The sequence below is a fragment of the Cervus elaphus genome, chromosome 14, assembly GCF_910594005.1.
Source record: "Cervus elaphus chromosome 14, mCerEla1.1, whole genome shotgun sequence".
Classification (NCBI taxonomy): Eukaryota; Metazoa; Chordata; class Mammalia; order Artiodactyla; family Cervidae; genus Cervus; species Cervus elaphus.
In genome coordinates, this window is record NC_057828.1 from 30,537,660 (window position 1) to 30,560,008 (window position 22,349).

The 22,349-nt window shown below is 37.8% G+C and overlaps 1 protein-coding gene across 9 annotated transcripts in view; it reads right to left on the reverse strand.

Moving 5' to 3' along the window:
- The window catches only part of ENAH (ENAH actin regulator), a 157,356-nt gene that overhangs the window by 73,234 nt on the left and 61,773 nt on the right, over positions 1–22,349 (reverse strand). For all 9 annotated transcript variants that reach the window (XM_043923936.1, XM_043923935.1, XM_043923941.1 and 6 more), the window contains exon 2: positions 6,053–6,218. In XM_043923936.1, the coding sequence (XP_043779871.1) occupies positions 6,053–6,218 (166 nt within the window). The remainder of the gene's footprint in view (positions 1–6,052; positions 6,219–22,349) is intronic.

Here is a 22,349-nt window from a genome sequence, read left to right on the forward strand (position 1 = left end):
GATAGACTATATAATGCTATATCATCTTTAAAAGCTTTGCAAGTAAAGAGGGACACATACACCTTCATTTAACAGTAACTGTTCACTAAGGATGCTCTTGGGTATGAACTTCTTCAAAGTTCTAACACAGCAGACCCAAGGAGCTTGAATCTAGATTAGTGATTTCCACCCTGCATACAGCCATCCATTTTTAGCCTGATCATAACAGATTAAACTGTGCAATAAACATCTATGCTTCTTTCTGACATGGCTCATCAGCTTATCTTGTCTGTGAAGTCATCACAACCTTTTCCCCCATCTTCTCAACAAACTGATCATTCTTTTATGCCTTAGCTACACAATGATTTATTGATTATAACTGAAACAACTAACTGTGCTTTCTTTACATGTGTAACATCCCCATTCTTTACTGCATTGCTCTTCAACGTCAGGAATTTATTACCTATATAAAACCTAAGCAGAGCCCCTAGAACACAGTAAGTACTGAAGTATTAAGGAGAAAAATGGCAGCTTTTCATATATATGTATATGATTTGTACATATTCAATTTTACAAATAAACTGTGGTTAATTTTTCAATGGCTCTTAGACATTATTTAATAAATTATAATACGTTCCCACTTAGACTGATAACCATCATGCAATGAAAAAAGGTACTCTGGAATGAAACCAATTATTTATGAGATTTATTCTTAGGTATTTTATCACTGCTGTTACTTTAAGTAGTATCTGTATAAAATTATATTTTCAAATTGTTTATTGCTAGTTATACAAAAATGCTACTGATTTTTATATATTCATCTTATATCCAACAACCTGGCTGAACAATTTTATTAGTTCTAATATTTTATCTGCAGATATTGGCATTTTTTTACATAGACAATTATATCATCAGTGAATAAGGTCAAGCTCTTTTTCTTCCTTTTCAATCCTTATAGTTTCTATTTATCTTTATATTACTAGATTACCACCTCTGCAAGAGAAAATGAAAATGACTAAAGCTGAAATCCTCAAACTTATTCCTGAGTTTAATGGAAATCCTTTCAACACTGAACTGTCTTGTAGATGTCTGCTGTATGTTTACATTATTCATCCTTATCAGCTTAAGAAAACTCATTTTTATGCCAAACATGCTGAGCATTATTCTGTATGGATTTTATCAGTGTTTTTCCTGAAAACACTGTTTTTCTTCTAGGTTTTCTCCTACCAAATTAATAGGCTACTAATGTTAAACTACCTTTACATTACTGAGATAGAGCGAAACAAATCCTCTTTGGTTAAGAGGTGATCTTCCCCCCACCCTCTCCTCCAATATACATTGTTACATTTGGCCTGCTATTATCTTATTGAGGACTTTCATCTCTTTATCAATGTTAATAACTGAAATGTGTTTATAATTTTCCTCTCTGAAACAGTTCTGTCTTAGATATCAAAATTACACTAGCCTCATAAAGTTCTCTTCTTTTAAGATTTCTTTTTCAACATGGATCATTTTACAGTCTTTATTAAATTTGTTACAATATTGCTTCTGTTTCATGTTTTGGTTTTTTGACCACTAGGCATATGGTATCTTGACTCCCCCACCAAGGACTGAACCTGCACGCCCTGCACTGGAAGGTGGCATTTTAACCACTGACTGCCAAGGAAGTCCCAAAATACGCTTTTCTAGATCAGTTTACATAAAACAGGTAATAAAGATTTTTAATTTCATTTATAAATGCTCTGGACGCTGTCCTTTTTTAAAAAATATTTGGGGTAGATCATTAACTACTGATATATTTTGTGACTGATAAAAATATATGACTGATAACGGTATTTTTCACAGAACTAGACCAAAGAATTTCACAATTTGTATGGAAATACAAAAAACCTCGAATAGCCAAAGTAATCTTGAGAAAGAAGAATGGAACTGGAGGAATCAACCTGCCTGACTTCAGACTCTACTACAAAGCCACAGTCATCAAGACAGTATGGTACTGGCACAAAGACAGAAATATAGATCAATGGAACAGAACAGAAAGCCCAGAGATAAATCCACGAACCTATGGACACCTTATCTTTGACAAAGGAGGCAAGGATATACAATGGAAAAAAGACAACCTCTTTAACAAGTGGTGCTGGGATAACTGGTCAACCACTTGTAAAAGAATGAAACTAGAACACTTTCTAACACCATACACAAAAATAAACTCAAAATGGATTAAAGATCTAAATGTAAGACCAGAAACTATAAAACTCCTAGAGGAGAACATAGGCAAAACACTCTCCGACATAAATCACAGCAAGATCCTCTATGACCCACCTCCCAGAATATTGGAAATAAAAGCAAAACTAAACAAATGGGACCTAATGAAACTTAAAAGCTTTTGCACTACAAAGGAAACTATAAGTAACGTGAAAAGACAGCCCTCAGATTGGGAGAAAATAATAGCAAACAAAGCAACAGACAAAGGATTAATCTCAAAAATATACAAGCAACTCCTGCAGCTCAATTCCAGAAAAATAAATGACCCAATCAAAAAATGGGCCAAAGAACTAAACAGACATTTCTCCAAAGAAGACATACAGATGGCTAACAAACACATGAAAAGATGCCCAACATCATTCATTATCAGAGAAATGCAAATCAAAACCACAATGAGGTACCATTACTCGCCAGTCAGGATGGCTGCTATCCAAAAGTCTACAAGCAATAAATGCTGGAGAGGGTGTGGAGAAAAGGGAACCCTCTTACACTGTTGGTGGGAATGCAAACTAGTACAGCCGCTATGGAAAACAGTGTGGAGATTTCTTAAAAAACTGGAAATAGAACTGCCATATGACCCAGCAATCCCACTTCTGGGCATACACACTGAGGAAACCAGATCTGAAAGAGACACGTGCACCCCAATGTTCATCGCAGCACTGTTTATAATAGCCAGGACATGGAAGCAACCTAGATGCCCATCAGCAGACGAATGGATAAGGAAGCTGTGGTACATATACACCATGGAATATTACTCAGCCGTTAAAAAGAATTCATTTGAATCAGTCCTAATGAGATGGATGAAACTGGAGCCCATTATACAGAGTGAAGTAAGCCAGAAAGATAAACAACATTACAGCATACGAACACATATATATGGAATTTAGAAAGATGGTAACGATAACCCTATATGCAAAACAGAAAAAGAGACACAGAAATACAGAACAGACTTTTGAACTCTGTGGGAGAATGTGAGGGTGGGATATTTCAAAAGAACAGCATCTATACTATCTATGGTGAAACAGATCACCAGCCCAGGTGGGATGCATGAGACAAGTGCTCGGGCCTGGTGCACTGGGAAGACCCAGAGGAATCAGGTGGAGAGGGAGGTGGGAGGGGGGATCGGGATGGGGAATACGTGTAAATCTATGGCTGATTCATATCAATGTATGACAAAACCCACTGAAATGTTGTGAAGTAATTAGCCACCAACTAATAAAAAAATTAAAAATTAAAAAATTTAAAAAAATATATATATGACTGATAACAAAATATAGTCTATTATGTTTCTACACTTTTTGCCAGTTATGATAAATTATATTTTTCTACAAAATGGCCCACTTATTGGTGTAAAGTTGTTCATAATAATATCTTATGATTTATTTCCTTACTGCAACTACAGTGACATCTCTTTCCAACCCTAATGATGTTTTATTTGTAACTTTTCGGGGGTTTGATTCTGTCAATTTATTCAGGGAAACAGTTTCTGTGTTATTAATTTCTATTTATTATTTATTTTCTTTTTAGTATTTCCTTCTGCTTTCTTTGAGTTTGCTTATTATATGCCGTTAAGATTTGTCCATCTACCTAGAGGGTATTATGCTAAATGAAGTCAGTCAGACAAAGAAAGACAAATACTCTAAGGTTTCACCTATATGTGGTATGTGAAACAAAACAAACGAACAAACATAACAAAACAGATTCACACATACAGAGAACAAACAGGCAGTGGGGGAGGGACCGTCTATCTAAGGACAGCTTAGACATCCCCACAGGTGTCTATGTGTCATATCTTGTCACTTAGATCCAGGGTTTTGTTGTTTCTTGTTTTTTTTTTTTTTTTTCACTTTTTAACATTTTCTAATCTTCACAATGATTTCATCTTAATGTCACAAATTATTTATAGAAGTGTGTTTTTAAATTTCTGACATTTTAAGAAACACCCCATTTGTCAAAAACTGGAAATCATAGGATAGTTAACTTCTCTCATGAATAAAAATGTAGGTATTTCATCTTTACATAGATTTCTAATCATTTGTTTTCAACTGAGGTGTAACTGATATATAACATATTCATTTCAAGTGTACAAAATGATTTGATCCAATTATTTTTAAATACTCATCTTCTTTTTCACCAACATTTAGATATGTTTAGGTTTGTTCATCAGGATAGCAAATGACCAATTCACTGAATTTACCAAAAATTTATTTTACAGCTACTAGCGTGTAATGTGTTTAAACTTCTATAAAGTTCTAGTTGTCCAGTTCCCATTTTTACTTTGTAGCAACATCTTAGGGAGTATTCAGTCAGTCTCTGGCCCAACTCACTCCTGAGACAGTCTGCTGGAGGAAAGACAGAGAGGACAATCTGGATACCCACTGGGCAGCGAGGGTTCTTGGTACAGAGACTGGGGAAACCAGAGGAAGGCTGAGCAACAGGAGCACAGAGCAAAAGGAGAGAGGGGCGGGAGAAGAAGAATAGACTGGGGGTGGAGGCACAGGGGAGAGAAGGGGGCCTCAGAGGGCAGACAGCAGCAGGCTAGGACAGTCAGTACTAACAGGGAAACGCTGAATTCGGTGAACTGCTCTTTCTGCCAACTGATTCAGGTCTTGGAAAGTTCCTCTCCTAGGGAGCAATATATTTGTTTTTGCCAGGTGCCATAGGGGTTTCACTGGCCCGCAACCAGGATTGGTTAATTTCTCGGCTGGAGATGTGTAAATGAAGCTGGAGGCTTCCATTTTTCTGAGGAGCTCCTAAGCTAGCTCAGACAAACTCCTCTGCCTACCGGTGCTGGTTAGGAAGATTTTCTTAGTCTTCTTTTTATGGTGTGCAGCCTCTTGAAAAGGCTCAGCCTTAGGCAGTTTTGAAACTTTGATACCAGTTTCGCAGCCCAGCATCTCAAAGCCACAATCTGTACCACACAAATACCAAATCTAAGTCCCCGGATATTACCAGTTTATAATTTCCATCCCCAAATACAGGGCTGTCACAGCATCTCACCACACACTACACCAGCCTGTTTCCCAGTGGATATTCAGGGAACTATCTTTCTCTAATAACTCAGCTGGAAATGTTTCATCCCCTCCACCCCCCACATGTTTAACACTGGCTGATTTTACTATCTTACCACAGTCAAAAGTATTTCATAAATCTGTTCTTTATAAAAGTCCTCACTACTATTAGTATATATTTAATGCTAGTAAAACCCTATCTCCATTTTGCACTGTCTACTGGCTCCTGATCTGGAAAGGCCCCAGAAATCAAGTAATCAGATAATCCAGTCACCTTTCTAAGAAATCCAGAGCAGGGAATTAGCAAAAGCTTAGTTGTCATGCCAGACATGAATTACAAAAGCCTAACTATTCCAGCAACCTTAATACAATTTTTCTATCATATATGAACTTAACAATACTTTATGAAACTACTTAAATTTTGAACTCCTTCCTATAGTCCCCTACCCCATACCTTTGGTGGGAAATGAATTCCTTAAGCATAATCTGCTACTTAAGTGATATTTCACATTTTAGTTTGTCTTAAATTTACTTTAGATTCCCAAACCTAGCTAGTTTGAAGGCCAGAGGATTTAGTGAATATCATAATTGAAAAACTCAGATTTATATTCCTGAACAATTAGTTCTAAACTGTCATCTAAATTCAAGCTTTATAAAGATGGAGAGGGTAGAAGGGCAAAGCTATACCCAGTTTTTCCCACACAGACTCTTTTGGCTACAAAATATGACTTTATTTTACTGAATATATCAAGTCCTTTTGTAATACTAGATAACTTTAAGAATTAACAAATCCTTACCTGATGGTCCTGAATCTTCCTGCCCACCACTCTGAATGTGTTGTTGCCTGTATGGTGATATATGTGAACTCTGCTGAAGCCAGTTGAACCACCGGCTGGCACCCACTTTTTATTGGCATCATCGTAAACCATCACAGCAGCTCTTGCCTGACAGATACTCTGTTCACTGGGAAAAGGAAAAAAAAAAGCAAACTTTTAAGATACTTAAATATGCTAAATTTCCAATAAGGCCATATAAAATAGTTATCTAACGAAGCAGTCGGTCAAAAATCAGTGCTTTACTGGGTGCTAGAAATGACGACAGTGAATAAGGCAGAGGCTTTCCTGCTCTTATGAGTAGACTCTAATGGGGAAGACAGACCAAAAAATGAAGTGTAATGAGGAAGCAGAAGAAGGCAATCAGGATCCACAAAGGAGATTGTATATTATATAAATAATAAAAAAAACATTTTCTTCTATCAATAAATCTAATATATTCATTAAACAGAATATAACTACAAGTATAAATTAATCATCATCTATGTGTGCATATATACATTTATACTATTGGTAAACTGTTTTTGATTACCCATCTTTACTGGAAAAATTACTTTTATCATCAGGCTTACTTCAAGGTCTATATAACGAATTCTGCTAGGCTCCATCTGTCCCTTGAGACATGGAGGGGCACTAGTGATCCATGGATGGCACTACGACGGAGCCCCAGACTCCACTCAGATAAGATAACATCCTATGTCTCAAATTTCTTCACTTAAAAATGAAACAATAAAATGAGATGATTTCTAAGCATTCTTCTAGATTTTCAATTCTAACCTTCACAAATAGATATTAAGGAAAAAAAGACCAACTCTATGATAGAATTTTTAAACCTCAGCTTCATCTCAATTATTGTTACCAAGTGAGAATGAGATTTTGTTGCTGTTGTTGTAGGGATGATCTTAGTTACATATTAAGCAATAATTTCATATTTCAAATATTCCAAAATACTACTGGGCAAAAAAGACTAGTTGGAATTTTACTTTATACTATATTTTACTTCTTAAAAATTAAATACAAAAATTGAACAGAAGAAAACAGGTATGTTAACTCCATGATGACTATTAACCTAATTAAAATGACTCAATCTTCACAATTTTCATAGATTTATCTGACACTTAAGTAGTTGTTAATGGAGATGCTAAGTAGCTTACCCAACCCTATCTTCAAAGAAAGCATTGCTCATTACACAAATTTCAGCCTCAAAGTAAATCATGCGGGTTCTTCCCCAATATCCTGGGAAACAAAAAGTCACTTTCATCCCTCCCTTCTGGCCCATCTCTCAACAGTATGTGCTTTGCTAGACTTCTGTGATTCAATGACGGATCACAGGAGACCTAAAGAGGTCACAGCACTGAGCAATAAAACCACTCACAACGGTAGTGTTAAAACTGTTCATAATTTTCCATTAGCGAAATCTCACCAAAAGTAACTGTGATACACAGTTATACACAGTAATAATATCTGTGCAGTACAAACACTGAAATAAACCCAGTGGTACTGTCTAAATTTTTATGCTATACTGAATTTTTTTTTTTTGTAAAATAGTTCTGGGAGTAAAAATGAGGCAATGACTAAAGCTTGAATTATTTTTAAAAGCTTGATTAAAGAGTCTTTGTCAGCACAGCAGTTGAAATCTCTTCATCACTCACAATAAAAATACTTGTTAAGTGACAAAATTTACATAACCCTTTAGAAAGAAACAAGCTAAGGCAAAGTGCCTTTTATGGCATACAATCCAAGAAATAAATTTACTAACTCACAGTGAACAACAATTCAATAAACCCATCTGTAAATTAATATAGAACAGTATTTTCCAGTTTTCACAAAACAGTATTTTTGGACACACAATTCAGTTCAGTTCAGTCCCTCAGTCAGGTCCAACTCTTTGCGACCCCATGAACTGCAGCACGCCAGGCCTCCCTGTCCATCACCAACTCCCAGAGTCCACCCAAACCCATGTCCCTTGTGTCGGTGATGCCATCCAACCATCTCATCCTCTGTCGTGCCCTTCTCCTGCCCTCAATCTTTCCCAGCATCAGGGTCTTTTCAAATGAGTCAGCTCTTCTCATCAGGTGGCCAAAGGACTGGAGTTTCAACTTCAACATCAGTCCCTCCAATGAACACCCAGGGCTGATCTCCTTTAGGATGGACTGGTTGAATCTCCTTGCAGTCCAAGGGACTCTCAAGAGTCTTCTCCAACATCACAGTTCAAAAGCACCAATTCTTCAGTGCTCAGCTTTCTTTATAGTCCAACTCTCACATCCATACATGACTATTGGAAAAACCACAGCTTTAACTAGATGGACCTTTGATGGCAAAGTAATGTCTCTACTTTTTAATATACTGTCTAGATTGCTCATGGCTTTTCTTCCAAGGAACAAGTGTCTTTTGATTTCACGGCTGCAAGCACCATCTGCAGTGATTTTGGTGCCCAAGAAAATCAAGTCTCTCACTGTTTCCATTGTTTCCCCATCTATTTGCCATGAAGTGATGGGATTGGATGCCATGATCTTAGTTTTCTGAACGTTGAGTTTTAAGCCAACTTCTTCATTCTCCTCTTTCACTTTCATCAAGAGGCTCTTTAGTTCCTCTTCACTTTCTGCCATAAGGGTGGTGGTGTAATCATACCCTCATAGTTAATTGAATAGTTATTAATCTCTAAACGAACATATCAAAGTAGCCAAGAAAAGCCCAAAAATGCAAACACTAGTTGATGTTTTATAATAAAGATGGAAAGACATCTTCAATATGAGATTAAGGATACAAATCTGACACTCAACAAAACAAGAAGCACAAAGAGAAACCAAGATTAAAGGGAACAAGACAAGAAGTGGGTAAGAGCTGAGATGTTACTGGAGATGTAGTCAGAGCCACTCAGGTTATGTATCAAGCTGTAAAGACATGAGTTAGCCCGACAATCCTGAATTCTAGCAGGCATCCAGTCCTCAGAGAAGCCACACCAAGGCCCAGCCAGGAAAGAGAATGGCACTGTCCAGTGGGACCTTACTGACCAAGTCAAATCTTTCCATTCCTTCCACACACCTGAGGACCTCTCCTCACTAGAGACGCACATCCTATGGTGTAATGAAAAAAAATACTTGGTCTTTGTCTGGTTCCTGGAACAGAACTCCTAAACCCCTTGGCATCTCCCAAGCAGTATCTTTGGTATGCTAATAAGATGAATGACTCTAGGCTTTCAGATGGGGGCTGGGTACCAGAAATAGCAAGCCATGATCAGAGGGTAGAAATTTTCAGTCCTGGTCCTTCCCCACCTCTGGGGAGGGGAGAAGTGCCAAAGACTGGTCTCATTCGGCAATGGCCAATGAATTAGCCATCACATCCCCATGATGAAATCTCCATAAGCACACCCAAAGAAGCTCACACGGAGGTTCTAGCTGGGATAGCATACCTGGAGAGAGCTTGGAAGGAGCCCTCCATGTCTTGCCCTATGCATCTCTTTCATCAGGCCGAGTCGTGTCCTTTATGCTACATCAGGAATGGTAAGTAAAACACTTTTCTGAGCTCTGGGAGTCATTCTAACAAATTACTGAGCCTGAAGGGAAGTCGTGGCAACCCCTGAATTTGCAGGCAGCTGGGCGTAAGTAGGGGGGTAACCCAAGTACCTGACTAGCAGTGCCAACTAAAAACTGTTACCTGCTATCTGGTTCTATAAGAATGAAGCCACTAAGGAAATGAAGACAAAACAAATGCTTTTAAACCAAACTTTTACCATCAGTTTTTTATGGTCCTCGCCCTCAAGTAACTAAGCAAGCAAGTAAGTAAAGATCTCAAAGTTATAGAAAGAGGCAGGATTATTTGAGGGATATTTTTCCCCCTAAATAAGATAAGTCTTTTTTACTTTTCATGATTAATTCAAATACTTGTCTGTGTTAATATTAAAATGAACAGTATGGTTAACAATATTATATTTGACTTTTGTAACATGTCTTTAATTTTTTGTATTTGAAATCCATTAAAGATTTAGTTTGTTCTTTAAAAAAAAAAAAAGAATGAAGCTACTAGCCACTGCAGTCGCTGACATTCAATACACCCTGAAAGGAGTTCAGGGCGGAGATCAGCAATGAGGCACTCTATGCTCTGGGAAAAACTGGCAGAACAGGCCTTCGGATGAGCCCGATTTCTTGCATCTTCTCATATCTAGAAAAGCACTAAAATCATTAACGGAGACATCTGCTCCTCGTGACTAGCAGCAACCTTCTCGTGACTAGCAGCAAGCCTCTAAGAAAACCTGTGCTTGATCGATCCTCCTTCACCAAAATCTCACATACACTGACCTCCCCCTTATCTCTTCAGAACAGTTCCTCAGAGCTTTCTGAGAGGCTGTCTTCTGGGCTACAGTTCTCATTTGGCCTCAGCAAAACTTAACTCACTACTGTCACACTGCATTTTTTTTTTCCCCAGTCAACAGAAGTGGGGCAGTCTTGTGGGAATGAGCCCTTAACCTACTAATTTCAGAGAGTCAGTGTTTGTATTCAGCTGAATTGTTGGACACCCAGCTGGTATCAAAAACTAAGAGAACTCATTGTTGACCTGAGAAGAAAACCACCCAATATATCAACCCCATTACAGGTGTGCACAAGATAAGCTAGTCGTACCCAATTTTGGATTTCATAGACTCATAAACAAAAACCAACTAGATGAATCAATACAGAATAGGTCGACAATATTTTGGCCTACTTGACAGGCAGGAGATTTCAGAAGAGGGGAAGGAACCACCATAACTTACTAAAATGAAGATATTTTGGAACTTAAAAATCTCAAAATAAATACAATGTAATACTCTGGAGTATAATAACTAGCTTTCTATACAATTTTCTACATTGTCCATTTTTTTTTTTTTCATTTCTCCCCAGCCCAGTAGAAATACTTATATTATAAGCCTGCTTTACAAGTATGACTATATGACTGGCCTAAGTCACAACAGAACTGCCTATATATACATTGGTGTGTATATATATATATACACATATCATATATATATAAGCACAAGAGCAAGGACTGGTCTGCTTAGAGGTTCTTCTGGTAGGAATTTCCAACTTTAGGAGGATTTTCAGATGAGAAAGTCAATGAGTGAATTTCTGAGATGATAAAACTTTGCAAATTCAGTATGCGCAGTTTTTCAGGGAAAAGTAATTTGGAAGGAAGAGATTTAAGAATCACAGCTACTGAAGAGTCAAAAAGGTAGGAAAAAAAATTAAAGAAAATGAAGACCTAAACAAGCACAGCAAAAAAGACAAAAATTAATCTTTACACTTATTATTCTACAAGCCTCAAAATGAATACCTAGTCAAAGTCTTCAACATTCTGAATCAGTAAAGGAAGTACACAAAAGATTAAATTAATTAATTACTAAGCTATACTTCTGGGATGATCAGGTACTAAAATTAGTTACCAGTAAATTTTATTTTATGACCAAATGCAATTGGTATATGTAATTGGCTATACTTCATCTTCCTGACGTTAATTTTGACTTTTTAAAAAATTGATATATGGCCTTAGAAGGCTAGAAACAGCTCACTTTTTTTAAGTATAAAAACCATGACATTACAATCAAATTTTGTGGCTTTGTCAAAATTTGTTTCTGAATGTACTCAAATATCCTGAACAGGTATATATGATGATACAAAAAGGTCGGCCTGATTCTATTTTTATACATACCCATGAATGAAATGGTTCCTGGTATTTAAGCAGACTAAGGCTCTTGTATATGCTATTTATTGAAGTTACAATAAATGCAGCCAACTCTTTGAAAACAGTGACTTACTTTCAAAGTAATCATTACCTGTCAAAGCATGAATCTGCAGTGCCTAGGCACACAGAGCCACTATTTATTTAAGTTCTTATTCAGTACATAATTTCATTTAACAAAAGTCTACTCAAGACCTGGACCAAATACCATTCCTTCTGTTAAGACTTTCTGGAGCCCTCAAAGTCAGAATCAACTGCTCCCTCTTCTAAGTTCCCACAGTATTCATTCATTTTTCCATAAGGAGGACTCTCTGAAGAGGTAATATTTGAGATGGGATTTTACTCCAAGTGCACTGGAAAGCACTTGGAATAGAGGGCTTCAAGCAGAACACGACTTATAGTTTTAAAAGATGATTCCAGTTTCTATAAAGAGAAGGGACTTGGGAAGACGGCATGGAAGTCAAGAACGCAAGCATGACGACTAGTGTGAGGAGTGTATTTATGATGAGATTTGGTCTAGATTAAAGGAGAGGGAAGGGTGTGGGACATATATGTCAGAAGCACAGGAGACAAGGTTTGCTAACAGGAAAGATGAAAGAGAGCTGACTCATTGGAAAAGACCTTCATGCTGGGAAAGATTGAAGGCAGGAGGAGAAGGGGACAACAGAGGATGAGATGGTTGGATGGCATCACCGACTCGACGGACATGAGTTTCAGCAAGCTCCAGGAGTTGGTGATGGACAGGGAAGCCTGGGGTGCTGCAGTCCATGGGGTCGCAAACAGTCGGACACGACTGAGTGACTGAACTGAACTGAACTGAAGATGAAAGAGAAGGGTAGGGAAGAAGACAAAGACAAGAGAACGATTGTGTCACCTAGCATTTTACTGATGTTTCCAAAGTAATGACATGCTACAAAGCATGCAGCATAGAAGTCATGACCCCAATTTATTTTTACATACATATAAAAATGTCTTCATCATCTTTGAAAAAGGAGAATGTCATTCAAGTGACAGAGCCTAATTTGCAGTAAGTTATCAAGGTCTGTATCATAACCTCTATTATACTACCAACCACTTAGAGAATCTATCCTAAGAGAATTGGCATCTTGTCTGTTATGATACTGAGTCATTCTGTGAATCAAGATGTCAGTTATTCAGAAGATAAAACATTTAAGAAAGAAACTATACAAAAAAGTTGGAAATTTTTAAAGACAGTGTTTCCAACTTATTCTTTGATGTCAATTTTTTACTCAAGCTTGCAATTTTATAACATTTCAAGCATTAAAGAGGGTTAAACACAATGTTAAGATTTCAATTCAATTCCACAATTATTTTTCATATCTATATTCCATGGCCTCCTAGAGTTTCAAAAGATTATGTACTGAAATCAGGAATAAAAAAAAAAAAAAAAAAAACATGTATTTTCTTCAAATAGGAAAGTAAACAATAAATAGCACGCCCTAGAGGAGTCACACACACAAAGACTTCTCCTCGGCTCACCACTCTGGACTCTAGCTGTCTTGCACACCTAGAGGTCACGACAGAACCGGCCCTGCCCTCGACCTCGCCAGGTGCTCTGTCCCCGCGGCCTGTCAGTTCTGCTTCCTGAATTCAGCAGTTCCCTTTGCTCACAGCGCTCACACGCTGTAATCTGGGCCCTCCGTAGCGTCTCATCTGGATTATTTCAGATAACTCCTAACTGGTATCCTTGACTGCAATTTTACTCCTTCCTCCCAATGCTTCCAGTGGGAAATTTTTCTAAATCAGATCTCAAGACATCACTCTTCTGCTTAAGACACTCCCAAGACTCATTTCAGGATAAACTGTGGCTTCAGGGGTCTAGCGTGATTTGGCTTCTTTCTCAACATTTATACTTTCTTTCAAGCACTGAGGGCATGAAACGGGTACAATGTAAATGTTCTAGCATCCTGCTGCTGGGGGCACACAGTGTTCACTACAGCAGTAACAATTACACCGTGTCTGTCCACATATCCATGCCTTTGCACACGCCCTGTACCAAAACTACCTGCTACATAACATTTTCTCCTCCCAAACACCTCCTGCCTAACACTGACTGTTCTCCAAGATTCGGACACAAGTTAGACACAAGCGTCATGTGCTCCTCAAAGTTCTTCCTCTCCTGCTCGATACAGGGCCTCCCACAATACACTATGCATGTCATCTCTACAACATCACATTAAACCCATGAAGGGCTGGCACTGTATCTTGTTCTCCCTCCAAATTAAGATTTGTTGAAGTAATGACTTGGAAAGTAGTGAGCAATATTAACTGTATAAGGTAAACATCTATAAGCTTTGAGTAAAAGCCCCAAAACATGCCAGTGAAAGCTCTGACTTCAAGTGCCCAAATGGACAATCTCAGAGCCTCTCCTTTCCATCTGTAACACACACCATAAGCACTCAAGATACTCAGCTCTGAGCCAGCAGACTACTCTAACCCCCCTGCACTCTTCTGCTCCCAGCAGTTAGGCTGTGTACTTAGCAAGAGTCAGCTGTGTTTGTGACCAAATGTACTCATACCAATTATACTGTAATTATGCAATTTAAATACTCTATAAATGGATACAATGTGAATATATAGAAATTCTATGAAAATTAAGTTTCTATCAAGATGAGTCACTAAAAAATTGTGAGATATACATAAAAGACAAGGCAGAATGCTATATTCAGAACACTCCGCATATATCTTAAGTTCTCTCTCCACTTTAAAGAAACCGAAGCTGAAATTTTGAAGATAAAACAGAGGCATGCTTTAGCAAAGAAAAATAATGTAGACTTCTCATCACCAGGCTAACAGTAGAAGTGTTACAAAAACAAGGGTCACCGGTGGCCCTGGCCCCTACAGGTCCTCGGGAACAGTCAGCCAGGGACTGCTACACCTCTAAGCTAGGCTAAGGTCTGCGGCCCCAGGAAGACGTTTCAAAGGAAGAGAACTTCAGCCCCTTCCCCCTTAAGAATAAAGGTGTAGAGTCTCTGGGGGTGGGGGGAATGAGACAGGCTGGGACCTGGGATTCTTCTCTGCAGTGCTGCAATGCTTGCACCTGGACAAACCTCTCCTCTAGCAACAAAATACAAGGGAACTATATGGGACTAAAAATAACCGCATGCATAGGCAGTTGGCACAAATTCTGGACAAAAGATACAGAGAGACCAAAAAACCCAACTGCCTCTTTTGAAGAGCCTGGAGCAAAAGCAGGGTACTGAGCATGCCCCTGCACGCAACACTACCAGAGTGGTGGGCAGAACACTGGGCCACCCCTCCAGCCCGAACCCTGCACACCCCTACCCTCAACCCATATAAGGAACAAGCTCACCCCCAACTCAACAAGTGAGTGAGCAAGCAAGGGAACTTATTTGTTCTCACTCACCCACTGTAATATGGGCCCCAATAAAGCCTTTCTTGGAAAACAAAACAAAGGTCACAGAATTAACACATACATTATAAAGGAGATTAAACGTTCAAAGGCACATGTCATTTTTAAGGATACCAAACTTGAGGTCAATTAACCAGTCAGTACACCACCAGTACAGATCACACTACATACAAGGGCTTCTTACTATAGGGTACATTTATGAAACACTAACTAGCTTTTCTCCTTTCATATTTCATTCATAAATAAAACACTTGCTAAGAATGGGGGGATGCTGCTTCCTAATAACAATTAGGTGCCGCTGCCATGGCTCACTGATTGAGGCGTAAGGGAAGAACACTGTGAATACCACTGACAAATAGCAGATACAAATAATGGCAGCAAACATTTTCTACAAGGCAAGAAAACCATCTGTGAGGCAGCAGTTCCAAAGACACAGAAAGGCAACATTTCCAGTAAAGGCCACACAGTCTTAAACCATTCATCTTTCTAAGAGATACTAAAAGGTTTTTGTAAAAAGTGAAAATATCAATGTCACTACTTAACTCTTTCGTTCCATACCAACTGTGTTCATGTACCAAGTATAAATGCAATCTAACAGATAAGAAATTCAGTCACCACAGAAAATGACCTATGTATCTAAAGCAAAATACCATGCTGTAGAAAACACTTCAGCCAATCTGTTGGGTTATCCCACAGGATGACAAAAACCTCTTAAAGGAGAAATTAATCATTAAATTAAACAATATACAGAAGTATCTGAAAGGAGGCACTTGCATGCTCAGAAGTAAGAGTGATCTTTTAAAAAAAATCTTTATGGTACTATTTGACTTTAATTATGAATACCGCTGACTCAAGCACAGAATGTGCACAATTCTGTAAATGTGACTTGGCCAACAAAAAGGACCTGCCTCTGCCCACAATATACCTGAAGAGAGGGGAATAACAGAATGAAAACATAACAATTTCGGTATTCTTAGAAACACGAGAGAGGAGAAAACTAGGATGGAATTTATAACAGTTTACAGAGAGGAAAGAAAATGAAATCACACTGCTGCTGCTAAGTCGCTTCAGTTGTGTCCGACTCTGTGCGACCCCATAGACGGCAGGCCACCAGGCTCCCCCATCCCTGGGATTCTCCATGCAAGAACACTGGAGTGGGTTGCCATTTCCTTCTCCAATGCATGCAAGTGAAAAGTGAAAGTGAGGTCACTCAGTCGTGTCCAACACTGGGTAGGAAGTAAAAAGAGAATTAAGAAACTAATAAGAAAATCTTGGCTGGAAAACTGCCTCTGCATGCAGCTGGTGGCGGGGTACGAGAGGAACCTTGGTCTACTGCTAAGAAGCCCAGGTAAATCAGGCCCCTCCCGCCTTTCCTGTGATACAGAAGACTAGGCAACAAAAATAAAGCAAACATTATTTTTAAAAAATCAGGTATAGCTGTTTCAGGAGACTGCACTCTATAAGAATCCACAGGTAAATATTTTTGGAATTTGTTTCAAAGTAACGCTTAACTGCAACACAAAAACCATAACAAAAATCAATGAGGGAAAATGCATTAACTTTTTTACTATCTATAGTCTTCAGTATGGATGGACATATCCCCAGTTATAGTCAAAAAGAATCCAAATCTCCTTATATTAATAAAGACTTAAAACCCAGAGACAAGTGACATATGTAACTAATTACTGAGTCAATGTGATGATAATAATGTTTCTACTAATAATAACAAATACTAATATGAACATAAAAATTATTGAACACACTGTTCAATGTGCTTTGTCTATATTAACTCACTTATTTATTCAACAACTTTATTTGGGAGATACTTGTTAATATTCCCAGTCTACAGATAAGAAACAGAGACAGAGAAGTGTGGTGTCCTTAGTCACTCAGTCATGTCCAATTCTTTGCAACCCCGTGGACTGTAGCCCGCCAGGCTCCTCTGTCCATGGGGGTTCTCCAGGCAAGAAGAGTGGGCTGCCATGCTTGCATCCAAGGGATCTTCCCAACCCAGGGATTGAACCCAGGTCTCTCCTACTGCAGGAGGATTCTTTATGGGTTCTTTACCATCTGAGCCACCAGGGAAGCCCGAATTAAAGAATTCACTGTAGGAAGCAACAGAAATGAAACTCAAAGCAGCCAGTCTACTTCAGAGTTTGGACTTATGATCACTCAAATGAGTTAAAGTCTACCTAACTACCGATTATATTAGCTCAACAAAATTAACTCCTCAGAAGTTATCTATTATTTCTGCATTATACTTCATGTTATATTTAATTTGAAGCCAAGGGAAGGGAATTTGTATATTTGCTGAAATTGATGATCCTGTAGAAATAAACAAAGATTCTTTTGAAGATTTCACTAGAGAAAATTATACTTTATACTATTACAAAAATATATCTTGGCAGCTTCCCATGTGGCTCAGAGGTAAAGAGTCTGCCTGCCAATGCACGAGATGCAGGTTTGATCCCTGGGTCGGGAAGATCCTCTGGAGAATGGAATGGGAACCCACTCCAGTATTCCTGCTAGGAGAATCCCATGGACAGAAGAACCTAGTGGGCTACCATCCATGGGGTTACCAAGAGTCAGACATGACTCAGGAGACTGAGCACATACACATGACAATGCTTGGTTTGGAAAAGCCCTAAACAACCATCTGTGGGTTTTCTTTAAAAAAGCAAAACATATCTAAGGCTACCACAGAGCTTCTGGTGTAGGTGAGTCGGTAAAGAATCTGCCTGCAATGCAGGAGACCCAAGTTTGATTCCTGAGTTGGGATGATCCCCTGGAGAAGGAAATGGCAACCCACTCCAGTATTCTTGCCTGAAGAATCCCATGGACAGAGGAGCCTGGCAGACAGTCCCTGGGGTCGCTAAACCACTACCACCACCAGGCTATCACAGAGTTTTTAAAAGACAGCAGTACAAAACACATGCGTAAAATAAATCTTTCAGGGAAACTTTCCTTCAAATTGAACCTCAATGTTCTTCAAAGAATTCATGAAGACAAAGATCTGTGGGAAGCATTGTAGGCATCAAACTAGACACTTACAACACACATGCACACAAACGGAGAATATAAATATAACATGATTTTTAAAAACAAGTCATATGGTAGAACAGCACCCACCATCCCATGATGTTTAACTACTCTGATTTTGTTACTACACGATGTAAAGAATTTAACATTATAGGGAGTATGTGAACTTTAAAATATACTAGCCAATGAGGAATATAACTCTCATTTTTTAAAAAAAGAATAGGCAAAATGAAATAATACAAGAAACGTTAATGATTTTCATCCAAGTTAGTCAAGTACTGACAAGAAAGTTAAGATAAAATTTCAATCTAAAACTACAGAAAAAAAAGATTCTTTCAAGTAAATGAAAACAGAGAGAGGGTTGGGTATGAATACAGATGGAACTAGGACTAGGGGTAACACTGTAATTATTTACCAAAGTCTCCCCAACTAAATAAGGTAAGGGCTGTGTTTTACCAATATATTTACATTAGCTGGTATTTAGCCCCTACTTTTAGGAGCTCACTAAATTTCTGCTGAGTCAAAGACTTGGTGCAGAATGAAGTGATAATTTAAAAAAAAAAAAAAGCACAGGATAAAAAAGCTCCATTTTATGGCTGAGTTCTAGACAGTTAAAAGTGCCAGAAATCTCACCTTTCAATGAGTGGCTGATTTACTGTCTGACTCTCCTAAAATTGGATACACCTGAATTATAATCTAAATCCAAAATTACTGTAGAAATGTGAATGGTCAGCAGACCCAGTGACATCTGGTGTGTGGTTTATTTTCTAAAATACCATGAACATCAGCATCTTAAATTATACACATATTGTTAATTATTCTTTAAACCAGTCATTAAAACAAGATGAAACTTTTATGAAAAGGTTTTCTTCTGGTGAGACTTTTAATGAAAACTCTGTATGAAAAGTTTCACTCTTTCACAAAAAGATGTGTTAACACCACTTGTAACTAGGCAAAGTTTAATGAAACAATTACTTAGGTACCTATAATTTGTATTTTTTAACTAGTAGAAATCTCTCTTGTCTGCTACAGATATCTTTTCAATCAAAAAACTTAAAGCTAATTGCTCTCTGTGCCCACCTGTACTAGGCAACTTCTGAGATAGCCTACCCCCAAAGCAGACTTAAACAGGCATCTGTACACCAATATTCACAACCGCACTCTTCAGCCAAAAGGTAGAACCACCCCAATGTCCATCAGTGGATGAATGGCTAAATAAAAGGTGGTATATACACACATATTCTTCAGATGTAGAAAACAATCCTGACACATGGATTTTACATAAATATCATCCATATATAGTATGGGTGAACCCTGATGACACTAGGCTAAGTGAAATAAGCCAGACACAAAAGGATAAATACTGTTATGATTCCACTTATGCAGAGTACCTAAGGAGTCAAACTACTAGAGACAGAAGGTAGAATGGTGGTGTCCAGGAGCTGTGGAGAGGGAAGAAGGGGGAGTAACTATTTAATGGATAGTCTTAAAATGCTGGGAAGATTAAAAAGTTCTCAAGATGGCCGGTGGTGACAGTTACACAACAATGTGAATGTACTTAAGACCACTGAACTGTACACATTAAAAGTATTATGTCCACTTTACCACAATTAAAAGTATATAATAGCTTTAAATATTAAGAAAACGTGAAAACAATTTTTAAAAAGTATTTTTGTCTTTCAAGGAATAAAACTTTATTAATCCCAGTCACATTTGGTTAAAGGTTGTACCTTAACACAAATCTTAAAATTTTTATATAAATGAAGAAAACACAAATAATGACATTGTCTAGAATTAATCCAACATGTTATAATGAATATTTAACGTTTTCTTATGTCCTGTTATTTGAGATGCTTTGCTACTCATTCTTCTTTCTGTAAGACATTTCTTTGGGCTGTACTGACAACCATTAGCTTCCTAGTTATAAACTTTGGTTTATAATTTCTCCCAGCTGTATGTTTCTGGCTCCCATTACAAGTACAGTTACAAGAAATAATTTGCATCTTTTTTCCTCCTCCCAACCACACAAAAAAAGATGGCTCCCAACGATCACCACCACCTGGTACTCATGCCTGCAAGCACTGAATTCAACCAATAACTGTGTGAGTGAGTACAGAAGTCCCCCTCCCCTCATGATGACCTCTGTTAAGACTACAGCCCTGGCCAACATCTTTACAGCAAGTGTTGAGAAACCCTGAGCCAGGGGACCTCTGTGCTGTGCTTAGTCGCTCAGTCGTGTCTGACTCTTTGCGACTCCACGGACTGGGGCCCGACAGGCTCCTCTGTCCGTGGGGATTCTCCAGAATCTGGAGAATGCTGGAGTGGACTTGCCATGCCCTCTTCCAGGGGATCTTCCCAGCTCAGGGATCGAACCCAGGTCTCCTGCATTGCAGGCAGATTCTTTACCATCTGAGCCACCAGGGAAGCAGGGGACCTGTATTCAGTGTCTAATCCACAGAAGCTGTGTGATAGTGAGTAAGTACTGTTTTAAGCTACTAAGTATTGCTGTTAATTTTACTGTGTTTCCATAAATAACTAATATACCACCGCCCCACCCCCTCTTGCCTGTCCCCCAAGATCTTAAACTTCTTCCCCCCCCCATATACAACACAATGATTCAGTATTTGTATATATTGCAAAATGATCACCACAGTAAGTCCATCACCACAGTTACAATTATTTTTCTTGTGATGAGAACTTTTAAGGTCTCTCTCACCAACATGCAAACATACAATATAGTATTTTATGTAAACTTAAAAATCAACACAATCTCAGATTTCACATGCCCCAAAGAACTTAGCACACAATATACATACACATAGGGCTCATATACTGTATCTACCCACTCATCTGTTTTTTAACTGACCTTAAGTTTTCAAACATCAATTCTCAGTGAATGAGCAAATCTATTAAACTTTCATTAATAGCTTGATAGCTCACAAAAATAAGTACATTTAGAGATGGTCAGCAACAGGAAGGAAAATACAGGAAAACATTTCACTTGGCAACACATACCTTCCCTATCCTAGCAATCTTCCCATTAATAAGAACTGAAGCAATTGATTAGAAATGTCCCTGTTTGCTGAACTTTTCACATTATTTTCACTTTTCACATTATTTTATTTTACTATAAAACTATAGTTTTATAGTAAAAACTATAAAAGGTTCCATTCACCAAAAAAATACAATCATAAATGTTCAAAACACATGAAACAAAAACTGAAAGAATTGTGCAATCTATCAATGCATCAAATCAACACTTTACACTTCCACAATCTTGTATGTTAAGTTTATCTCAATAAAGCCAAGAAAAACACTGACATAAAGAAAGGACAACAATTTTCACAACAATTAGTTGCAAATTTTACCACCTCCTCTCAGTTAACTATTAAAACTAGACAATAATTTATAAAGTACATTAAAAAAATACTGAACCCACAGAAAATCTGAAACCTATTAACTGCTATGATTTAACTGATATTTCAAAAGCATTACTGCAACAACTGCAGAATATACATTCTTTTCAAGTACACAGTATGATCACCAAAACAGATGCTATACTAGCCCATTAAAAAATTCTCAATAAATTTAAAGTAACTGAAAGCATAGAGTATAACCTCTGACCACAATGGAATTAAATGTGAAGTTAATTATACTAGGCTTCCTAAAAAAACTGGGAGGGGGGATTTTTAAATTATACACATAAGTGATTCATGAGTCAGAGAAGAAAACACAAGGATATCAGAAAGTATTTCAAATTAAATCATTATGAAAATATGACAAATAAAAATCATGAGATGTAGCTAAAGCAATGCTTAGTGGTTAATGCTTATGAATGCTGCATTAGAAAACAAAGATCTCATACCAAATATCTAAGTTTCCCTAAGTTAGAGAAGAGCAAAGAAAATCCAAAAAGAGTAGGACAAAGAAAATAACAAAGAAATCAGTGAAACAGAAAACAGTAAGAAAAGTAAAATTTCTAGTTAAACTTATCAAAAGGAGAAAAATAAAATACCTAATAACAGCAATGAAAGAGGACTTATCACTACAGATTCTATCAATACTTCAATAATACTAAGGGAATTTGATGAACATGTTATGCCACCTAATTTGACA